This window comes from Leopardus geoffroyi, chromosome B1 (assembly GCF_018350155.1).
Source record: "Leopardus geoffroyi isolate Oge1 chromosome B1, O.geoffroyi_Oge1_pat1.0, whole genome shotgun sequence".
Lineage (NCBI taxonomy): Eukaryota > Metazoa > Chordata > Mammalia > Carnivora > Felidae > Leopardus > Leopardus geoffroyi.
In genome coordinates this window covers 49856744-49881159 of record NC_059327.1, presented here as the reverse complement: position 1 = coordinate 49881159, position 24416 = coordinate 49856744, and the positions used below count along the sequence as shown (strand labels likewise).

The window sequence follows — 24416 nt, the reverse complement described above, 5'->3', positions numbered from 1 at the left end:
CTCTGCCCCGACCCCGCTCATGCTCTCTCTCTCTCAAAAATAGACATTAAAAAATATATTTAAAAAATTTAAAAAGTTTTAAAAAGAAGTAACCCATCACAGAGCTCAGGAATTAAGAAAATGAGGTACAAAAGGAAGCTCATAGTCCTGTATACCTGCTTTTGAGACAAGGACCCATGTGAAACAGCTTGAGGTGACTAGGGTGAAGAGGTAATCAACAGAGAGAGACCAAGGAGCATTAAAATATCTTGATTTTTCAAGGGACTCATTCATTCAATAAACATTAAGTAGTAGGGAAAGTTAGGTAATGAAAAGAAAGGGAAAGGAATAAGAAGGTGAACACAGTGAACTACTTTTCTATTTATAACTTACTTTAAATTTGGGTCTGATGCAGTATTAAAAAACAATTTAGGTTTTGATTTTAGGTTATATTTTAGGTTATGAGATAAGTCTGTTTTAACTCATAAAAGAAGTTGTACATGATCCCTATAAAACTGTAGGTCAAATAGCATAGGTTAGAGGTTCACCATCAAATTTCACGGGTTCTTGGTATGGAGCCCTGAGTCGGGCTCCACGCTGACAGTGCAAAGCCTGCTTGCAATTCTCTCTCTCCCTGGCTCTCTGCCCCTCCACCACTCATGGGCCCACGCTCCCTTGCTTTCTCTCAAAATATATAAATAGTTTTTAAACAAGAGAATGCATATCAAGAGGACAACACAGTGCTGACCGAGCACATAGAAAATGCTCAAAACTTGTTAGCAATTATTATCACATAAGATTAATACAATCTCCTTCTATTTTACTTTGTAAACATTTTATTTATGCATGTAAGCTGTGCCTTTTCAAGAAATTTAGATTTGGTAAAAAAGAAAAACATGCACTGACCATGGTCAGAAGTCCTAAGACCTAAGTTCTAATTTGGGTATTAATTGGTTGAGTGACCCAAAACAATAAAATTCTCTCAGTCTCAGATTCCTTACTTTGAATTAGTAAAGAGTACAAATAGACTAAGAGGAAGAGACATTCCCTAAAGAATTGATTTGTAGCAATTAAGAAATCATTTATGCAACATGACTTTTCAGCAATTCCTTTATATTACACATTTATAATTTTTGCTATAATTTCTGATTTCTGGTAGCTCTGTTTTATAGAATTCTCCTTCACAGCCACGTAGCCTCTTCTCAAACAGAAAAAAGAGAGCCATAGCTATAATCACCAAGTTATTAAATAATGTCAAAGAAAAAAACCAGAGATGCTAAACCTAGTGAAGTCTACCAGACTTTGTACAATCTTAGACCTAGAAAAACTGGACAAGATTTTTCCTGTTAGTTTTGCTTAGAAATCGCAATTTTAGGAAAATATCATCTGATCTATTCATGTAACATATATATTACTTGCAGAGCCCAACTCAGGGCTTGACCTTACAACCCTAAGATCAAGACCTGAGCTAAAATCAACCAACTGAGCCACTGAGGCACGCCTCAAGTAATATTTTTTAAAGGAGAGTGGACACAGATAAAAAACAATGTGTATCAACTTTATAAGAAATAGCCTTTATTATTATCTCTACTGTTGCCTGAGGTCTAGCCAGAAGTAAAGCCTCTAACAGCCTGACTGGCAGAGGTCCAAGCCTGATTATTAATGACACTGAGTTCTCTTCTAGTCTTCCTTCTTGTTCCCTTAGTTGACCATGATGACTGACATGACAATAACTACTCTGGCATGACATTAGGTTTCCAAAATGGGGTTCTCCTTTTACAGTTTTACTATTAAGGGCTGGGAGGGAGGGAAAATGGCAGTGAAAAACAATCTCGTATCTCTCTATATAGTTTTCATTTGGAAAAATAGGCACATTCTGGTCTTAACACTTCCACAGAGACCTTGGATTCTAGTAGGGAGATGTGATATGCTTAGCTGACCCTCTCTACCACTGCTGCTCTGCTCCAAGTTTCCAACACCCCTCACCTAGGCTCCTGCAATAATAGCCTCTGAACTGTTTCTTCTGCTCTTTTCCCCATAGTCCAACACATATTACCCATTGCTCAAAATCCTCTAATGGCATCCTAACATACTTCTAATAAAATCTAGAATCCTTACCATGGCCAAGCATGCATGCATGCTTGGTACTATCTGTAAGCAGACTAATAAAAGATAAAAAGATTGAACTAACATTTGAGTTGCCACTCACTCAAGAGACGGAACTTGCCATTTGAGTCCAACCAAATAAACTGCCTGTGAAAACTAAAGTATCAATACTTCACAGAGAAATAAAACAAAATCCAGTCTCCACAATGTAATATTCACAATGTACAGAGTTTAATACAAAACTGTGCGATGTACCAAGAACCAGAAAAACATGACCTTCAAGAAAAAAGAGAAATCAATGAAAGCAAAACCCCAAATGTTGGAATCAGCAAAGGTGTTAAAGTAGCTATTATAACTATGCTCAATAAAATGTACTCAGAATGGAAAAAAAAAAAAGGGAGGAAATCTCATCAGGGAAATGGAAACTATTACTTTAAAAACATGGATATTCTGGAACTGGAAAATATAATACTTGCAATTTAAAATTGACTGGATGAGCTTAAGTGTGGAGATGACACAAAAGTTTGTGAACATGATGATAAATCAAGAGAAATTATCAAAATTGCAGAACAGAAAAAAAGATTAAAAAAAATGAATAGAGACACTAAGAACTGTGGGATGGAATCAAAATATCTAATATTCACAGGGCATCTGGGTGGCTCAGTTGATTGAACATCTGAGTCTTGATTTCAGTTCAGGTTATCATCTCATAATTCATGACATCAAGCCCCACATCGGACTCTGCACCGACAGTGCAAAGCCTGCTTGGGATTCATTCATATTCTCTCTCTCTCTCTCTCTCTCTCTCTGTCTCTCTCCCTCCCTCCCTCCCTCCCTCTCTCTGCCTCTCCCCAGCATGCGTATGCATGCTCTCTCACTCTCTCAAAATAAATAAATATTTTTAAATGCCTAATATACATACAATGAAGCCCCCAAAGGAGAGGAGGAAAAGAATGGGGCAGAAAAATATACCTAAATAGATAAGGACATAAAAATTTTCCAATATATGAAGAAAAAATAAATTGACAGATTTAAGAAGCTTAGTGAACCCCAGTCAGAACACAAATAGAAGAAAACCATGCCAAGGCATATCATGTTCAAAGCACTGAAAACTAAATATAAAGTCTTGAAAGCAGCCAGAGGAAAAGAACATGTTCCATATAGGAAAACAAAAATTTGAAGACCACTGACATACCATCAGAAACAAGGGAGATCTGAAAACACTGGAACATCTTTAAGACACATGAAAGTGGTGGTCCCCAACCGAGTAGGGAGTTTTTCTCAAAGGACTAGCTTTCAAATCCTTTGACATAATACTTATTCCCCACACAGGGCACCTGGATGGCTGGGTCCATTGAGTGTCAGACTAGATTTTGGCTCAGGTCATGTTCTCACAGTTCCTGAGACTGAGCCCTACATTGGGCTCTGCACTCAGTGTGGAGCCTGCTTGAGATTCTCTCTCTCTCCTTCTGCCATTCTCTCCCACTTGCACTCCCTCTCTCTCTCTAAAATTAAAAAAAAAATTAATACTACTCTCCACTTCCATTAGACATTCTTAGTTATTAAGCTCCCAGAGCTAATGAACCTGATTCAACTGTTTACAAAACAGGCAAGAGACAGAGCAGTCACCCACCACCACCACCTCTGTTCAGCAGCCCCGCCCCATTCTGACGAGTCAGCTACTTCAACTAGTGGCACTTGCCCCATCTCTCTGGGTGGAGTCTAGTCACCTTGCCCAGGCCCTTTCCCATTTGAACTGAAGAGAATTAAATCTTTTGGGGCGAGAGTGTCAAAGGATGGTGGTAAAGATCACATTTGCTTTAAGCCGGATCCAATGTAGTTTCCCCTTTGTCATCTAAATAATAGACAAGTATGAGGAATTTGACAAATCCCAGAAGGCACCCCTAAGACAATCCCCCTCTACTCAAAAACCTAGTGCTCAATACATTTCATAGCCCACAAATATTTACCATTTATGCCTAATGCTTAGGTGAGAACCTGAGCACAAGGGAAGCACAAATTGCCCCTCAATTTCTGAAATGATACGTGTGGGTTCCTAGATTAATTCAAATATGCTGATTTGAAATCATTTTCCCTTAAGGATTGGAATCTGACAGATTGCCTGGGAACCACCCTACTGCTAATTTTATAAAGACCCGTTAATTATAACATAATGAATTGGGTACATCTGCATCCTGGGTAGGAAAACTACTCTGCAACGTCTCATAACGGTGCCATTTCTCCACAGGGGAGAGAGAGAGCTGCCAGTCCCTCCTAGTCTTGATACCTGGTAGCGTTGGCTCTGTGCCCAAGAGGTCAGCAATTCAACCACTGCCCCCCAAAAAACCTGCCTCTCTTAAACAGAAAGAACAGGCAAAATATTTAGAGAATACAGTGAATTCTCCAGCTTAAAAGTGTTTCCTCTTTTTCAGAAGAACTAGGAAAAAAACTGGTATCATGAGTATGGGCAAGCTATTCAGAATGGCCCCCCATTTGGAAAGTTTCTGGCACTTTCCAACTAGGCATTGTATTATTGCAATGAGCTGCCCAGTAATCAAAGAGGAGTACTTATTTCCCACCAGAGCTAAAAGAGAGGATTAGTTCTGGTAAGTTCTCTAACTAATTTCAGTCATTGTTAACAGGGTGGCATCAGCTTCTCTACATCCCTATCAAATTCAAAGAAAACTCAGGAAAAAAGGAAAACAAAGGCTGCTTTATTATTCTATTTGAGCAGCATCCACCTTTCACAGAACAAATGCTTTTTTTTTTTAATTTCAATGACATTTAAGAAGCTGTAACTGAGAAAGAAAAAAGTGAAATTTATTTGGAAAGAAATCTTATAAAGAAATCTCCCTATTTATAACACTTTTCTTAATATACAAGATAAATTCTGGGATCAAAAGTTTTTAGAACACTACACAGTCTTTGAAGAGCCTCAGAGTATAAATTCAACTAAATAAAAGAAAAGAAAAGATGAGCAGTGGTGGTAAGCACATAGCAGCAGTAATAAGAAAGACAATTTTAAAGATTTGTACAGGAGAAAGCAAGTAGTAAGAGCTGTTATGCAGAGGATACAAGAAGCCTTTATCAGTGAAGTGAGTTAACCCTGTCCACAACATAGACAGATATCCATACTGCCTCCCATCTTCTTGGACATGAAAGGGTGAGTAGGAATCAAAAAATTATTAGGCACCTTTCTAGATTCCTTACTTGTATTATTTTATTTTTCTGTTTAATCCATAAGTCAAAGAAGTTAATTAACTCATCAAAGATCCAAAAGGACTACTTAATCCCAGGTCTATATTAATCCAAAACTCATACTGTCCTAACATTATACCATGCTGCTGCTTAGAAAATACTTCACATGAATTAGTTTCTTGATATAAATTTTCAAAACACTGGTCTAGTCCAAACATTCCCCTTCAGACAAGTTCTAAAAACTCTAAAAACTACACTAATTTTCTTAAGCAAGCTTTTGGCAATGGATGGCCCACCAGAACTTTTGCCTATCTTTGCTACCTTTTTCTGGAAAGTCTATGCCATTGGGTAAGTAGTTGGAACTTTGTTTGCTTATGACTTGCTCTAAGGCCTCACATTTAAGATAAATGGGTAATCTGCTAAAGCCAAATTTATGTCAGAAGGTGGATAAACAAAGTACTCAGAACTAAAGCCCTATTCTACATAACAGATTATTATTTTTCCTGTAAAATACAGCAACCAAGTCACAACAGATAAAGTAAAGAATCTGAGAAAGAACCTGTGAGAGACCATAGAAAAGGTGCAGGATCTCCAACTCCCAAATATTTCAAACCCCCAACTCTAATCCTTCAAAAGACTTCTATAATATCCTGATAAAGAAATGGGTCTTCCTGCTAAAACGGGGAGGTGATTAAAAATGCAGCTTCTGGAATCAGACACTAAAGCTCAGCTTGTCCTTTATTAATCATGACCTTGGGCAGAACAGTTAATCTCTCGAAGCCTTAGTTTCCATAGATATAAACTGAAGAGACCATAATAATGTAAGTTCTATAAATCCTAAATTCTATAAACCCTGAAATCACAGGTGCTTACTAATAGCTCTGTCATCATCGTTCTCATCAACATGTTTGTTATGACACAGAAAACATCAATGGGGTAACTGAAGGGCTTTTGTAAACCTTCATGAGGCCAGTATGGATTTCAGTTTTGGAGAGTCTTAGGAGATTTAGAGGAAGTGAGTAGCAGAAATGGAACTGGCGAGGCCTGAAAGGACTGAAAAAGAAGCAAGCAGAAATTCCATGGGGAAAGGAAATCTGTATGGGGGGGAAAAAGTGTATCTATAAAGATACACTTTATATATATTTGGAAAAAGGATTAAGGAGTAAAATGCTATCTCATGCAGTAAAACAAACTGCTTTTTTCTATTACCATAATGGGGACGCCAATGTCGGGCCACAGAAGGTCCTCTGACGGTAGCTTGGGAGAATTCCATACCACCACGACCTTGTTCAGGTAAGGGAGGCCATTCAGTCTCTCTAAAGAGTTCATAAGCACTTCCTCCCTCTCATAAGTCAACATCACCACCGTGAACTGCTCTCGTGGAACGTTGCCTCCAAGTGCCGCCTGAAACTCCTTGCCAGAACCCCCAGCTCCACCACCAATAGGCCGAAATCCAGTCCCTGAGCCCAAGAATTTGGCCTCTGAGGGCAACACAGGGTCAAAGGGTGTGTGGGGGAACAGATGGAAAGGCCCTGGAGCAGAGTTCCAGCTGCGGTAAAAATCAGTGACAGTCAAAGTAAAGTTGCGGAGGTATTTGGGTGAGGCATAAGGCGGCTCCGTTTCCACTGGCCCCAGGTCCAGATCCCCATTGTCGGCCATGTTAGGGTCCGTTCCAGCCGCCTTGCCTGAACGATGGGGGATCTCAGCTGCCGCCTCTTCCCGGATGGGAGCAGCTGGGATCTGTATGCGAGTCCTAATCATAGCCAGCACGGTATTAAAAATACTGTCAGCAGTTGAGAAGTACGTCTCCCAGAGAAAGCGGCCTTGCCGCCTCATAGCCAGCAGATCACTATCTGAGAGGCTTCGTAACAGAAAATGAACCTCGGTAACACGTGGCTTGGGCACCACCAGGGCTGCCTCATTCCACTGCAGCATGTCCTGGTAGGGAAGCTGGACTTGCTCCCCCAGCACAACTGGGACAGCACCAACTTCCAGGGCTTCAAAGAGCCGTGTTGCACACCCAGATGAAATAACCAAGTGAGGGTCCCCAGGAGTGATAATGAGGGCAAAGGTGGAAAGCTTCAGTAATTCTAAGCGGTCCTCACGCTCCCCACACAGTGCCCACTCAGTAGGCAGACTGGGTTTAGGCTGGTTTTTGCAGGTAAATTCTACCAGGACCTGATCTAGCTTGCTGTCCTGTACAGCCTTTAAGGTGGCAATGATACGATCATCATAGTCGGCTGGAGGGTCACCCTCCATTTCTTCTTCAAAGGAGCGGGCCTCCTGAAGGCTGGATCTCAGTGATTCAATCTTCTCACCCTGGAAGGTGAAAAGATATTTCCGCTTAACTGGCACCTGTGGTGGGATTTCCATGAAGTTGGGCTCTGACATGGCATGGACTAGTGGTGACACTACCAAGTCAAATCCAGGTCTGTACTGGGCAGCATAGAAAGTAGACTGGGCCACCATGGCCCGGCCTGTACTGACATTATATAGTAAATTCTGTGTATCTGACTTCCGCGACAGATTGATGATGACATGGTTGTGTCCATCTGTCCGCCAATGTGGTAGAGAATAGAGCTGCTTCTCAAGTTCAGCAGGCCGAAGCACTACTGGCTCCTGTATTTCTCCCACTAATATCACATAAAGGCAGGCAATGTCCGCATTTTCTGTAACATAAACGCTGGCTCGTGCTGTAGCCTGAAAAGCCTGCTTGACCAAAGGATCCAGGTAGCTGCCAAAGGCAAACTGGTCACTGTCATATACATAGACTGGAAAACCAGAGGTGAGAGGACAGCGAGAATAATCGAAACAATTGTGCAGCCGGCATCCCCGTATGACCTTTGGGGGAGGAAGACCGGCATCGTCCTTCTCTGGAAGCAATCGGATAGGCAAAGAAAGTTTGGGCTGATTTTGAGCCATCAGCTCTTTGTAAGAATGCTCAGTCTGGCTAATGACATTCTTGAGCTGAAGCAAGTCCTGCTTGGCATTCTCAATGCTCTTCTTACAGGCTTCAATCTTCAGATTCAGCTTGGCAATTTCACTGTTCAGCTCTTGCCGCTTGGCTTCCAGCTGCAAGAGCTCTTCGCTTACAGACTCACGAATCCGGCAAAGATCCAGCACATGCTTTACCTCGCATAGTTCATTACCAGCCCTTGGGCCAAAAATCCGCTTGCCTGCCTCATCAGCCTCATCCAGAGTGGTGAGATAGTAGTGAGCAATAAGGGGGAAGAAAACCAGAATGATGAAGAGCGTGAAACTGAGCCACGTGAGTCGGATCCGGTTGGACCACCGTAACATACAGGTTTGACCTCCATTCCCCACTCCCCCATTCCGCAACATGGTATAGCCCGTCATGAGTTCCTGTGTGGCTCTTGCCCCCTCTAATCACGTTGGGTCACTCGCCATAACCATGAGTTTCTATTAGACGAACTCAATCTCTTTTCACTCAGACCTTTCTGTTAAGAGTTAGTGTGCTCCCTGTACAAGGCACCAAATAAAATGGAAATTTCATTTTCCTCAGCTGTAATTGAAATGGTCTCTGACCTTATTCCAGCAGATTTTAAGTTCTGGTTGCTGACCAAAGAACATGTCCTTAATCTTTACTGAATGGTAAAAGGTACCACATTGTTGATGAGATGAAAAGGAGAAGGTCCCTGATGATGAAACCCAGGAAAAATACCCTGGAATCAGACAGACTTTTTCAACTGCCATAGCTCTTGTTCCTTGGTTTTGCTGAGCAACAAATATGCATAGTTACTATTCACAGTTATAAAGTAGCTGGTTAGAACAGAAATGAATGTCAGCCTCTTATCGATGTCCTTGCCAACAATGAGGCCTGCAAAAAAAAGAGAACCATGTAAGTCTTGAAAAGATTATGTGCGACAACCCCACCCTTCCCCAGTTTCTAGAAAATGCTTAAATCTGAAAAGGTAAAATAATAGTTGGAACACTGATATGTGTCTCACAGAACATTTTAAGTTCGGTTCAGGTTGTCTTAGTATGGATATTTTACAGTATGGCTAATAAGAAATGGGTAAGCGTCCAAAAACAACTTCAGTTTTTATATACACATAGACACACCCCGTCCTCCAATTTAACAAGATACAGGGCAGAATTAGAGCTCTATAAAATGAAGATCAACAACATTTAACAGAGGGCAAAGATGTATGCAACAATTTGTTATTCTAAATGGAAAGAAACACCATCCTGTCCAGCCTTGATAGTCATGTTCATTCCTAACATGAGCCTCCTTTTGAACCACTTAAAAAAAAAAAAACTCTGAAAAGCTCAAGGCTTTACAGTCAGAGCTGAAATAAATGGAAGAGAACTCTTTTGATCTTTACCCAGTAGTAGGTGCATTAATCCAGAGACAAAATGTATTTCCTAGTTTGCTTCTCATTTATCTTATGCTAGCAGACATCAAGTGTTCCTCTTTAAAATATAAATAGTAACTTGGTCTTTCAGAAAGACTACTATACTTAGAAATGAGGGGCATTATTTCTTCTCCTTTGGAGACAGATTTGCTTTCAAACCTTATACCTCAGTTTCCTAATCTCCCCAAATGGAGATAAGTGTACTGAGACAGAAACAATATATTGTGTTGCTATGACAAGAAAGGACAGAGAATGTGAGAGTACTTTCAGCTAATAAATCTTGAAACAACATTCTCACTCCTATTCATTTACCAACTTTACTATCGCAGGCTACAAAAGCTCTTCACTTGCTTTCATCTTGAACTCAACATATCTAGAACTGAATTCATAATATTCTGCGCCAAAGAATATTCCCAATTCCTTTCATTTATTTCCTCCAAAAAGTATTTACCATACTCTTAACATGTCTAAAACATGCTCAGTATAACTACAGGAGAAGTGAGAATGCAAAATAATCTTCAACCTTGTGGAACCTCCTTTAACCTAAGAGATAAAATATAAACAAACAGCAAGGACACTACTACAGGGTAGTATAAGTAGCACATCACAGGTGCTCAATCTTCTCTCTAGCTTCTATGCTTGTTAGAGGTGTAAAATTATTAAAGTTGGGATAGAATCACCTCTCCTTTAAATAAAAAAAGTTGCCAATGTTAATAAAAGGCTTGAGTAAGCAGAATAAGAGAATAATGACAACAAAAAACAAAAACTATTGATCACAAAAAAAGCTTAAACTTGGAGGATCAAAAGTTGGATAATTAACAGCTAACCAAATATCCCAGAAAATGTAAGTCAATATTTCTAAAGCATTATCTTTTTAAATCAAATGTTAAAAATTTCTCTTCCTGTTTTCAAAAGAATATTCTCTACACCTTACAAATAAATTATAACAAAGAAAGAATTAAGTGGAAGAAAAAAAGGAATGCATAATCAAGGAAATTCAGTTGATTCATTCCCTCCTTACCATATGTTTCTGGATCCTTCCTTTCTCTAACTCATGCAGCATTTTACTTCAGTATATAATTTCTTAAAATAGTGAGCTCCGGGTCCAGGGCTTGCTCTCCTGATAGAAAATAGAAAAGTGACATGCTATTAGAAAAATACTCAATACTAAAGGCATTATTAAAGAATGTATTTACTGAAGGGGAAGATGCTGGGGGAGTACGAGGACCCCAGGCTCGCCTCGTCCCATGAACACAACTAGATAACCACCAAATAGTCCTCAATACCCCAGAAATAAACCTAAAGGCTGGAAGAACAAACTCTACAACTAAAGGTAGAGAAGGCAGGAAGGGTGGACACATGGTTTGTGAGAGAAATGGATCCTGGCCACTGTGGTGGGTGGGGAGCCACAGAAGGGCAAGAGAGACCAGGACACAGGGAACACAAATTCCCATAGCAATTGGCTCGGAAAGCGAGAGGGGCCGAATGTCATGAATTCTTGCAATTGGTGGGGCTTAAAGCCTGGAGTTTTAACAGTAGGTGGGGGGGGTGGGGGGGGGGAGGAGCTGGGGGGTGGTGGGAAGGTACAGACTAAGGGAGAGGCCAAAGGGCATTGGAACTATTCCTAGAGAGAAGGCAGGGCACAGTCAGTGGACTTTCAGTAGAAACATCAATCTGAAGAGCACCTGGAGCACACAGTGGGGAGGTTACCTGCTCATCCTAGAGCCTGGGTAGTATTTGCAGAGAGACCTCTCTAGGAACAATGGAACTGACCTGCACCACTTCTCTCCCCTGCACCTCAGCATAAGCACAGAGTCACCTGCAGGAACCAGCACAGGGCTGACACTCCCTACCTAACTTGCTTACACCAAGCCCCCAACCCCTCAAGCTCAGGTGGAACTGCCCTCAATCCCAGCTCAGCAGGACCCCTACCCCAGGAGACTGGCATAACCCCCTGCCCACACCACATCTTCCAACCTGGGAGTTTTGCAGGGCTTTGGTTCAGGCAGTAGTGGTAACAGGTCTCATTTCATAAGCAGACCAGAGCACATCTAGTTAGAACTCACCACATTCAGGCCAGGGATGAAACACTGCTCACAACAGACAAAGAAAGCCTCTGCAGACAACTGGCCTGAAGGATAAAGTGACCAGAACACAATAGCAGAGCACATGCAGCACACACTGAAGACACTCTCTGAAGTGCCAGGCCCTGGGGAACATGGGACACTACACTGCAGGGCACTACTAGATCTCTTCTTCATAAGGCCATTACCCTCAAGAACAGGAGACATACCTGACTTTCCTAACATAAAGAAACAGGACCAGAGAATTAGAAAAAATAAGAAGACAGAGGTATTTGTCCCAAATGAAAGAAGAGGAGAAAGCCACAGCCAGAGATATAAGTGAAACAGATATAAATAACATGCCTGACAGAGAATCTAAAGTAATGATCCTAAAGATACTAGCTGGACTTGAGAAAAGAGTGGAAAGCATCACTGAGACCATTAACACAGAGATAAGGAATAACATAGCAGAGATAAAGGGCTCAATAAATGAAATTAAAAACACACTTGATGGAATGAACAGCAGGTTGGAAGAACCAGAGGAACAAATTAATGACATGGAAGACAGAGTAATAGAAAGTAATCAAGATGAACAAAAGAGAGAAAAGAAAACTACACAAAACAAGAACAGACTTAAGGAATTCAGTGACTCCATCAAACATAATACCATTAGTATTACAGTAGTCCCAAAAGAAGAAGAGAGAGAAAGGGGGCAAAAAATTTATTTGAAGAAATAACAGCTTAAAACTTCCCTAATATGGGGAAGGAAACAGACATCCAGATCCAATAAGTACAGAGAACCCCCAACAAAATCAACAGAAGGCAATCCACACCAAGAGATATTGTAATTAGAATGGCAAAAGGTAGTGATAAAGAAAACACGGTTAAAGAAACAAAAGAAGGCAGTTACATACAAAGGAAACCACATAAGCCTATCAGTGGATTTTCAGCAGAAACTCTGAAAGCCAAAAGGGAGTGGCATGATATATTCAGAGTGCCAAATGGGAGAAATCTACAGACAAGAATATGCTATCCAGCAAAGCTATCATTCAAAATAGAGGAAAGATAAAGTTTCCCAGACAAACAAAAAAATAAAGGAGTCTGTGACCATTAAACCAGCCCTGCAAGAAATATTAAAGAGGACTCCAAGTAGAAAGGAAATATCAAAAGTGATAGTATGAAAGTAGGAAACAAAAGAGAAAAAAAATGAATATTTCTGTAAAAAAACAGTTAAGGAACTCACAAAGTAAAAGGATATATAACACCACATACCTAAAATGTATGGAGGAGAAGTAAAGAATGAGTTCAAACTTAAACAACCATCAACTTAATATACACTGTTATATGCAGATGTTATATATAAATCTAATGGTAACCACAATTAAAAACTACTAATAGATATGCAAATAATAAAGAAAAAGGAATCCAAATATATCACTAAAGAAAACTAGTAAACCATGCGAGGGAAAGAGAAGAACAAATCAGAGAAAAACTTCAAAAATAACTGCAGAACAAGGAATAAAATGGCAATAAATACCTATCTATCAATAATTACCTTGAATGTAAATGGACTAAATGTTCCAGTCACAAGACATAGGTGACAGAATCAATTAAAAAACAAGACCCACCTATATGCTGCTTACATGAGATGCATTTTAGACCTAGACACGTGCAGACTGAAAGTGAAGGAATGGAAAAATATTTATCATGCAAATGGATGTCAAAAGAAAGCCATAGTATTCATATCAGACAAAACAGATTTTAAAATAAAGACTGTTAACAAGAGACAAAGAAGGTCACTACATAATAATAAAGGAGACAATCCAACAGGATGATATAACATTATAAATATTTATGCACCCAACATGAAAGCACCCAAATACATAAAACATTTTATAACAAACATGAAGGAACTAGTCAATAGTAATACAATAATAGTAGGGGACTTTACTTATTTATCTATCTAGTTATCTTTTTTTATTTATTTTTTTAACGTTTATTCATTTTTTGAGAGAGAGATAGAACATGAGTAGGGGAGGGGCAGAGAGAGAGAGAGACACAGAATCTTAAGCAGACTCCAGGTTCTGAGCCATCAGCACAAAGCCCAACACAGGGCTTGAACTCATGAACCATGAGATCATGACCTGGGCGATGTTGGACACTTAACCAGCTGAGCCACCCAGGTGCCCCTCTGTTTATTTATTTAAAAAATTTTTTTTCAATGTTTATTTATTTTTGGGACAGAGAGAGACAGAGCATGAACGGGGTAGGGGCAGAGAGAGAGGGAGACACAGAATCGGAAACAGGCTCCAGGCTCTGAGCCATCAGCCCAGAGCCTGACGCGGGGCTCGAACTCACGGACCGCGAGATCGTGACCTGGCTGAAGTCGGACGCTTAACCGACTGCGCCACCCAGGCGCCCCTGTTTATTCATTTTTAAAGCAAGCTCTGTGCCCAATGTGGGGCTTGAACTCACAACCCTGAGACCAAGGGTCACATGCTTTACCAACTGAGACAGCCAGGTGCCCCAATAATAATAGGGGACTTAACCCGACACTTATATCAGTTGATAGATCATCCAATCAGAAAATCAACAAGGAAAAAATGGCTTTGAATGACACATTGGATCAGGTGGATTTAATAGCTATATTAGAACATTCCATCCTAAAACAGTAGAATACATATTCTTTCAAAGTGCACATGGAACATTCTCCAAAACAGACCACATATTAGGCCACAAAACAGATCTCAACAAATTCGAAAAGATCGAAGTCATACCATGCATCTTTTCTGAACACAACAGTATGAAACTAGAAATCAAACACACACACATAAAAAAAAAAAATCTGGAAAGAACACAAATACATGGAGGGTAAATAACATGCTACTAAGCAATGAATGGGTCAACCAAGAGTGCAAAGAAGAAATCAAAAAGTACATGGAAACAAATGAAAATGAAAACACAAGGGTCCCAAACCTTTGGAATGCAGCAAAAGCAGTTCTGAGGGAGAAGTTTACAGCAATACAGGTTAACAACCTAACCTTAGATCTAAAGGAGCTAGAAAAATAACAAACAAAACTCCCAAACAACAGGAGACAATAAAGATTAGAGCAGAAATAAATGATAGAGAAACAAAAAAACAGAAGAGATAAATAAACCAGCAGCTGGTTCTTTGAAAAGATCAACAAAATTCATAAACCTCTAGCCAGACTCATCAAAAAACAAAGAGAGAGGACTCAAATAAAATTATAAATGGAAAGAGGAGAAATAACAACCAACACCACAGAAATACAAATAATTTCAAGAGAATATTATGAAAACCTAATGCCAACAAATTAGACAACCTAGAAGAAAGGGATAAAATCCTAGAAACAAATAACCTACCAAAACTGAGATGGAAATAGAAAATTTGAATAGACCTATTAGCAGCAAGGAGACTGAATCAGTAATCTAAAAAAAAAAAAAAAAAACCTCAAAGAATGAAAAGTCCAGGACCAGACAGCTTCATAGGCAAATTCTACCAAACATTTAAAGAAGAGTTAATACCCTTTATTCTCAAACTATTCCAAAAAGTAGAAGAGGAAGGAAAACTTCCAAATTAATTGTATGAGGCCAGCATTACCCTGATACCAAAACCAGATAAAGACACCACAAAAAAAGAGAACTACAGGCCAATATCTTTGATGAATATTGATGCAAAAATCTGCAATAAAATACTAGTAAATAGAATCCAACAATACATTAAAAAAATCATTCACCATGATCAAGTGGGATTTATTCCAGTATACAAGGGTGGCTTAGTCTCTGCAAATCAATGTTATATATCACATAAATAAGAAAAAAGATAAAAACCATATGATCATCCCAATAGACACAGAAAAAATATTTGACAAAGTACAATATCTATTAATGATCAAAGCTCAACAAAGTAGGTTTAGAGGGAACATACCTCACCATAATAAAGGCCATATATGAAAAAACTACAGTGAATATCATATTCAATGGGGAAAAACTGAGAGCTTTTCCCCTAAGGTCAAGAACAACACAAGGATGTGCACTCTCACCATTTTTATTCAACAGAGTACTGGAAATCCTAGCCAGAGCAATCAGACAACATAAAGAAATAAAAGACATCCAAATTGGTAAGGAAGAAGTAAACCTCACTATTTTCAGATGACACGATACAGAAAACCCTAAAAATTCTACAAGAACCAATAAATGAATTCAGTAAAGTCACAAGATACAAAATCAAGGTACAGAAATCTGTTGCATTTCTATACACCAATAATAAAGCAACAGAAAGAGAAATTAAGAAAACAATCCCATTTCCAACTGCACCAAAATTAGTAAAATACCTAGGAATAAACCTAACCAAAGAAGTGAAAGACTTGTACTCTGAAAACTATAAAACACTGATGAAAGAAACTGAAAATGACATAAAGAAATGGAAAGATATTCCCTGCTCATAGAGAAGAATATTATTAAAATGTCTATACTACCCAAAGCAATCCACACATTTAATGTAATTTCTATCAAAATACCAATACCATTTTTCACAAAGCTAGAACAAACAATCCTAAAATTTATATAGAAACACAAAAGACCCAGAATTGCCAAAGCAACTTTGAAAAAGAAAAACAAAGCTGGAGGTATCACAATTCCAGACTTCAAGTTACATTACAAAGCTGTAGTAATCAAAACAGTATGGTACTCACACAAAAACAGACACCTAGATCAATGGAACAGAATAGAAAACCCAGAAATGAACCCACAACTACATAGTCAACTAATCTTCAAGAAAGCAGGAAAGAATATCTAATGGGAAAAAGTCTCTTCAACAAATGGTGTTGGGAAAACTGGATAGCTATATGCAAAATATGAAACTGGAGGGGTGTCTGTGTGGCTCAGTCAGTTAAGCATCTGACTTTGGCTCAGGTCATGATCTCACGGTTCGTGAGTTTAAGTCCCGCATCAGTCTCTGTGCTGACACCTCAGAACCTGGAGCCTGCTTCAGATTCTATGTCTCCTTCCCTGCCCATTCAGACTCTGTCTCTCTCTCAAAAATAAAGATTAAAAAAAATTTTTTTTAAATGAAACTGGATCACTTTCTTATACCAAACACAAAAATAAACTCAAAATGGATTAATGAATGACCTAAATGTGAGACCTGAAACAATAAAAATCCTAGAAGAGAGCACAGGCAATAAGGTCTCTGTCATTGGCTGTTGCAACATTTTTCTAGATACGTCTCCTGAGGCAAGGGAAATAAAAGCAAAAATAAACTATTGGGACTACATCAAAATAAAAATCTTCTGCATAGTAAATGAAGCAATCAACAAAACTAAAAGGTAACAGACAATCCAATTAAAAAATGAGAATAAATGAACAGTTTTCCAAAGAAGACATACAGATGGCCAACAGACACATGAAAAGATAGATGCTCAATATCAATCACCATAGAATTTAACATTCAAACAGAGACACCCTTTTAAGTGAAAAGGGATGCTATCAAAAATTACACTGGAACAAGAGGCATAAATTAACACTCTTGAAGACAAATCATCCAGATATATAGTTACCTATTTGTGTGCTCTAAGAAGAGGGAATAAACCAAAACAATGAAATGTTAAAAAAAAAAAAAAAAAAAGTTCCTACCTTTTAGAAGTATATACTGAGATTTTTACAGAGAAAACAATTTATCTGGAATTTGCTTAAAAGTAAACAGGATGAATGAGGGTGGTGAAGAGTGTTTAGAAGTATAGATGAAACAAGATTAGCCATGAGCTAACTGCTGTTGACATTGAATGATGGGGATACATGGGGATTTATTACACTATAGTTTGCATTTACATGTTTGTAATTTTTTACATTTAGAACTCTCAAATATATTACACAGAGTCTAAACAAAATGTTTTTTTTAATGTCATCTGGAAACTGGCTACACTTAATCTAATACTGCTAGTGCTACCAACTTATATGAACACAGGTAGGAAAAAAAACAAAAGTTCTAATGGGAACCAATAATTCAATAATGATTCAAAAGAATTTCTTCCAATTAAGTTCCATCTCTTTTATTGGAATAAAGCAAAACTGTCATCAATGTCCAGGAGCATAAACGTTCTTTCCTAAACAGCTAATTAAATTATTGCAAGCACAAAAGAAAAAGAAAACCCCCAGTCTCCTCTGTCATTCCCTGGAAAATGGGAATGAAGTTATTAGGATCTAGAAATAAATGTCAATGAAACACTGATAAGAAGCAATCTCCAGAGTTGTTTTTTTTTTTTAATCCAACTACAATATAACCTGCCTTATTCTTTACCATCTGCCCCAGCAGTGAATGCCTAACTTGTCAGCCTGCTTTAAAATTTTCTTAAATCTTTTTTTTTTCTTGAGAGAGAGAGAGAGAGAGAGAGAGAGAGAGAGAGAGAAAACATAAGCAGGAGAGGAAAAGAGAGAGGGAGAGAGAGGGAGACACAGAATCCAAAGCAGGTTCCAGGGTCTGAGCTGTCAGCACAGAGCCTGACACAGGGCTCAAACTCAGCAACCGTGAGATCATGATCTGAGCAGAAGTTGGACACTTAACCAACTGAGCCACACAGGCACCCCTTAGCCTGCTTTTACAATGCATTCTACACACAGCAACCAGAATCATCATTTTAAAAACATGAATTAGAATTTTTGTTAATGTTCATTTATTTTTGAGAGAGAGAGACAGAGTGCAAGCAGGGAAGGGGCAGAGAAAGAGGAAGACATAGAATCCGAAGCAGGCTCCACCTAGGCTCCAAGCTGTCAGCACAGAGCCCGATGTGGGGCTCGAACCCATGAACTGTGAGATCATGACCTGAAGTGAAGTTGGACGTTTAACTGACTGAACCAGCCAGGTACTCCAAAACATGAATTAGAATATTGGTGGTTCAAGAGGGCAGTGTAGGAAGACCATGAATTCACCTCCTACCAAGGGGCACTGAATCTATTCCTACATATAAAGCAATTCCTCCTGAAGAAGAATCGAGGGCTGACTGAACAGCTTCTACACAACAAACAATGGAGGGAACACACAGAAAGGGGTAGGAAACAGAGACACTGTAATGACAGGAACCCCACCCACAAAACATAAAGCTGCAGTAGGGAGGAATGTTACTGAGGGGCCTGTGCACTGACTCATGTACCCCAGTGAGAAAACAGTGATTTAAAGGGCAACTACACAACAAGTGAGGGAAATTCATTTACTAACTCCTGAGCATACACCATACAGGAGGGAAACTGCTCGAGCTCTGTGGAGTCAGAGGCACCAGTGAGCCCTTCCACCTTGATAGTTTGAACAAGAGCAAGGTCCAGGTGCTCTAGCTGACCTGCTAGGGCCTCCCCAGCACATCCCAGACTCCCAACCCACACTAGCTCCAGCCGTTCCACCAAGGCAGCTCCTGTGTAACACGCTGCATGCATCCTTTGGCCCATGCTCACTCCAACTGGCCTTATAAGAAATGTTAAGGAGTCTTTAAGTGGAAAAGAAAAGCCCATTACTAGAAATAGGAAAATCAATCATAACTACAATAAATAGTTAAGGGATACAAAAAAAATGGATGTAAAACATGAAGTCAAAAACATAAAATGGTGGGGGTGGGAGAGTACAAATGTAGTGCTTTTAGAATGCATTTGAACTTAAGTGACTAACAACTATGTATATAGGTCAATATATATGAACCTCACGGTAACCACAAACCAAAACCTACAAAAGATACACAAAAAATAAAGACAAAGGAACCCAAACATAACATTAAAGAAAACCATCAAACCACAAGAAAAGACACTAAGAAGAAAGGAACAGAAAAGGGCTACAAAAACAACCATAAAACAATTCACAAAATGGCAATAAGTACGTATGTATCAATAATTACTTTAAATGTAAAGAGACTTAACGCTCCAATCAAAAGATAAAGTGTGAAAGGAAAAAAAAGGCCCAATATGCTGCCTGTAAGAGACTCACTTCAGATCTAAAGACACACAAAAGCTCAGAGTAAAAAGATAGAAAAAGGCATTCCATGCCATGCAAACGAAAATGAAAAGAAAGCTGGAGTAGCAATATTTGTATCAGACAAAATGGATTTTAAAACAAACATTGTAAAAAAACACAAAGAAGGATACTACATAATGATAAAAGGGTCAATACAAAATGAGGACATAATATGCATAAGTATTTATACATCTAACATAGGGGCACCTAAATATTAAAACCAAGTATTAATGAACATAAAGGGAGAAACTGAAAATAATACAATAATAATAGGGAACATCAAACTCCCAATTACATTAATGCATAGATCCCCTAGACAGAAAATCAACAAGTAAACAAACATTGGCCTTAAACAACACATTGTACAGAAAGACTCAATAGATACATATACAAAACATTTTATCACAAACTGCAGGATACACTTTTTTTTCAGGTACACATGGAACATTCTCCCAGATAGATCACGTTAGGCCACAAAACGAGTCTCAATAAATTCAAGAAGACTGAAATCGTATCAAGCATTTTTTCCAACTATTAACAGTATGAAACTAGAATTTAGTTACAATAAAACTAGAAATTCCAAAACACAAACATGTGGACACTAAATAATATGCTACTAAAAAATAAAACCAATGGATCTATGAAGAAATCAAAGAGAACATTTTAAAAATACCTTAACGCAAATTAAAATAGAAACCCAACTTTCCAAAATCTATGGGACAAGCAAAATCAGTTCTAAAAGGAAGTTCACAGCAATGCAAGCCTCTCTCAAAACACAGACAAAATCCCAAATTATAAATAATCTAAAAGAATTAAAAAAAGAAAAACAATGCCCAAAGTCAGTAAAAAGGAAAGAAATAATAAGATCAGAGCAGAAATAAATGAAACAAAGATAAAGAACAGAAAAGATCAATAAAAAAAAAGATCAATTAAAAGCTGGTTCTTTGAAAAGATAAACAAAATCAATAAACCTCTAGCCAGATTCAAGAAAAAAAGAAGCACCCAAATAAATAAAATCAGAAATGAAAGAGAAGTTACAACTCACACCACAGAAATACAAAAGGATCATAAAAGACTTACAAGTATACACCAACAAATTGGAAAGTATAGAAAAATAAATAAATTCCTAGAAACATAACCTTCCAACACTGAGTAACAAAGAAACAAAATCTGAATAGACCAATTATAAGTAATGAAATTGGGTCAGTAATTTTAAAACTTCCCCAAAAACAAAAGTCCAGAACTGGATGGCTTTACACATGAATTCTACTACATAAAAAATATCTAGTACTGATCCTTCTCAAATTATTCCAAAAAACTTAAAGAAATAAGGAATGCTTCCAAACTCATTTTATGATGCCAGCATTACCCTGATACCAAAACCCAGAAAAAGACACCACAAAAAGGAAGTAAATAACAGGATGATATCCTTGATAAATCCAGATGCACAAACTTTCAACAAAATATTAGCAAACTGAATTCAACAACACGTTAAAAAGGATCACATACCATAATCACATGGGGTTTATTCCAGGAATGCAAAGATGGTTCAACATCCACAAATCAATCAACACAATACACCACATTAAATAAGCAAAGGATAAAATGCAGATGGTCATTTCAATAGATGCAGAAAAAGCATTTGACAAATGATACATCCATTTATGATAAAAAAAAAAAAAACTCTCAACAAAATGGGCATAGAAGGAATGTACCTCAATGTAATAAAGGCCACATTTAACAAACCCATAGCTAGCATCACACTCAGTGGTGAAAAGCTGAGAGTTTTTCCTCTAAGATCAATAATAAGACAATGATGCCCATTCTTGCCACTCATTCAACATAGCATTGGAAGTCCTAGCCACAGCAATTAGGCAAGGAAAAGAAATAAAAGGCATTCAAATGGAAAAAGAAGTAAAACACTATTTGCATATGATAAGATACCATATATATACATATATATATGCATATATATAAGATTTTATATATATACACACATACATACATACATATATATATATATATATATATATATATATATACACATATATAACCCTAAAGGCTCAACCAGCAAACCACTAAATGAATTCAGTTAAGCAGCAGGATACAAAATTAGCATACAAAAATCAGTAGCATTTCTATACACTAATAACAAGCGACTGTAAAGAAACATTAAGAAAATAATCCCACTTACAATTGCATCAGAAAACATAAAATGCCATTTTTAATCTTGCCTCTGTCTCTGCTGATGTGCTGCACTGGGGGTTCTGGAATGGTAAGTAGTTCAGGATACACAGCCTCTTGGGCAACCAGGCCAGGGGTGAGTCTGAGGGTCCCATGACCTGAATGTGTGGAGGGCAGTGGCCTGGCCCAGACCACATTGTCCAGGAGACCTCAAGAGGTCCCCAAGAGGCTCCCAGTCTGTGTTCCCGTGCCAGGATATGGGGAGGTTGGTTTGAGTACATTTTAGTTTACTCGTCATCAGCTGTATGCCAGGCAGAGATTTCTCTCATGCAAAAGAGAGAGACCTCACTGTATAACTGTCATGTATGCCTGCCCTATCACAGTGTGAAATCACGTCACCATTTAAGGTGCCATTTAAGGTTTAGATCTTGATAACTGTTTCAAGTTGTAAAACTCTGCAAAAATCAAATGAATATCATTAACTTTGCAGGTGAAAGATGGATGCTTGAAACAGAGACTGCTGCTAACTGAATCTTTTCTAGGAGCACAAAGGTGACCTAAAGATGTCCTCAGTAAAAAAAAAAAAAAGAAAGAAAGAAAACTTGACCTTCACAAAAGTTTCTTGGATCATTTAACATTTCCAGGAGTCTGAGGGGTACTGAAACTATTGCTTTTGGACAGTCCATAAATACACATTTAAAATAGTGGGACTATGAATAAATATTTCAATAAGCTTCTTGGAAAAAAAGAAGGAATAAAATATATAGGAATAAATTTCACCAAGGAGGTAAAAGACCTGTACTCTGAAAACTATAGGACATTGATACAAGAAACTAAAGGCAACATAAATAGAAAGATATTCTGTGCTCATGAATTGGAAGAATTAATACTGTTAATGTTAATTTTGAGAGAGAGAGACAGAGACAGAGAGACAGAATGCAAGCAGGGGTTGGGGCAAAGACAAAAGGAGACACAGAATTGGAAGCATGCTCCAGGCTCTGAGCTGTCAGCACAGAGCCCAACAACACGCGGCTCAAACCCACGAACTGCAAGATCACGAACAGAGCTGAAGTCGGACGCTTAACTGACCGAACCACTCAGGTGCCCCGGAAAAATTAATACTGTTAAAATGTCCATACTACTCAAAGCAATCCATAGATTTGATGCAATCCCCATCAAAATACCAGCGGCATTCTTCACAGTAATAGAACAAACAATCCTAAAATTTGTATAAAACCACAAAAGACCTCAAATAGCTAAAGCAATATTGAGAAAGAACAAAGCTGGCGGTATTATGTTTCCTGATTTCAAACTATACCACAAAGATATGGTAATCAAAACAGTATGATACTGGCAAAAAAACACACACATAGATCAATGCAATAGAAAGCCCAGAAAGAAATCCACACTTATGTGGTCAATTTACACGAGAAGTGCCAAGAATATACAATGGGGAAAGGATACTATCTTCAATAAATGGTGTTGGAAAAACTGGACAGCTATGTACAAAAAAATGAAACTGGACCTTTATCTTACACAAAAATATCATACACAAAAATAAATTCAAAATGGATGAGACTTGAATGTAAGATCTAAAAAAACTCTTAGAAGGAAATATAGGCAGTAATCTATTTGACATCAGTCTTAGCAATATTTTTTGGATCAGTCTCCTCAGACAAGGGCAACAAAAACTAAAACAATTGAGATTATATCCAACCAAAAAGCTTTTGCAGAGCAATTCAGGAAACCATCAACAAAATGAAAAGGCAACTACAGAATGGGAGAAGATATCTACAAATCATACATCTGATAAGAGATTAATACCAAATTGTATAAAGAACTTACACAATTTAATATCAAAAAACCAAACTGATTAAAAACTGGGCAAAGGACTTGAATAAACATTTTTCCAAAGAAGATACACACACACCCAAAAAGCACATGAAAAGATGCTAAACATCATTAATCATCAGGGAAATGGAAATCAAAACCACAATGAGATATCACCTCACACCTATTAAACTGGTATTATCAAAAAAGATGAAAAATTACAAGTGTTGGTGAGGATGTAGAGAAAAGAAAATGTGGTGAGAATGTAAATTGGTGCAGTCAAAATGGACAACAGTACGGAAGTTCCTCAAAAAAATTCAAAAACAGAACTACGAGACCATCCAAATTGCACTTCTGTGTATTTATCCAAAGAAAACAAAAACACAAAAAGGAACTACTGGGACCTAATCAAGATAAAAAGCTTCTGCACAGCAAAGGAAACAATCAGCAAAATTAAAAGGCAACCAACAGAATGAGAGAAGATATTTGCAAATGACACACCAGATAAAGGGTCAATATCCAAAATCTATAAAGAACTTATCAAACTCAACACCCAAAAACAAATAATCCAGTGAAGAAATGGGCAAAAGACATGAACAGACACTTCTCCAAAGAAGACAAACAGATGGCTAACAGACACATGAAAAAATGCTCAACATCCCTCAT

General features: G+C 38.2%; 1 protein-coding gene across 3 annotated transcripts in view; it reads right to left on the bottom strand.

Moving 5' to 3' along the window:
- The window catches only part of EXTL3 (exostosin like glycosyltransferase 3), a 130729-nt gene that overhangs the window by 28747 nt on the left and 77566 nt on the right, over positions 1-24416 (bottom strand). For all 3 annotated transcript variants that reach the window (XM_045461653.1, XM_045461645.1, XM_045461635.1), the window contains 2 exons: positions 10681-10779; positions 6493-9121 (listed from right to left, as the gene is read on the bottom strand). In XM_045461653.1, coding sequence (XP_045317609.1) covers positions 6493-8640 — 2148 coding nt within the window. In that variant the 5' untranslated portion in view covers positions 8641-9121; positions 10681-10779. The remainder of the gene's footprint in view (positions 1-6492; positions 9122-10680; positions 10780-24416) is intronic.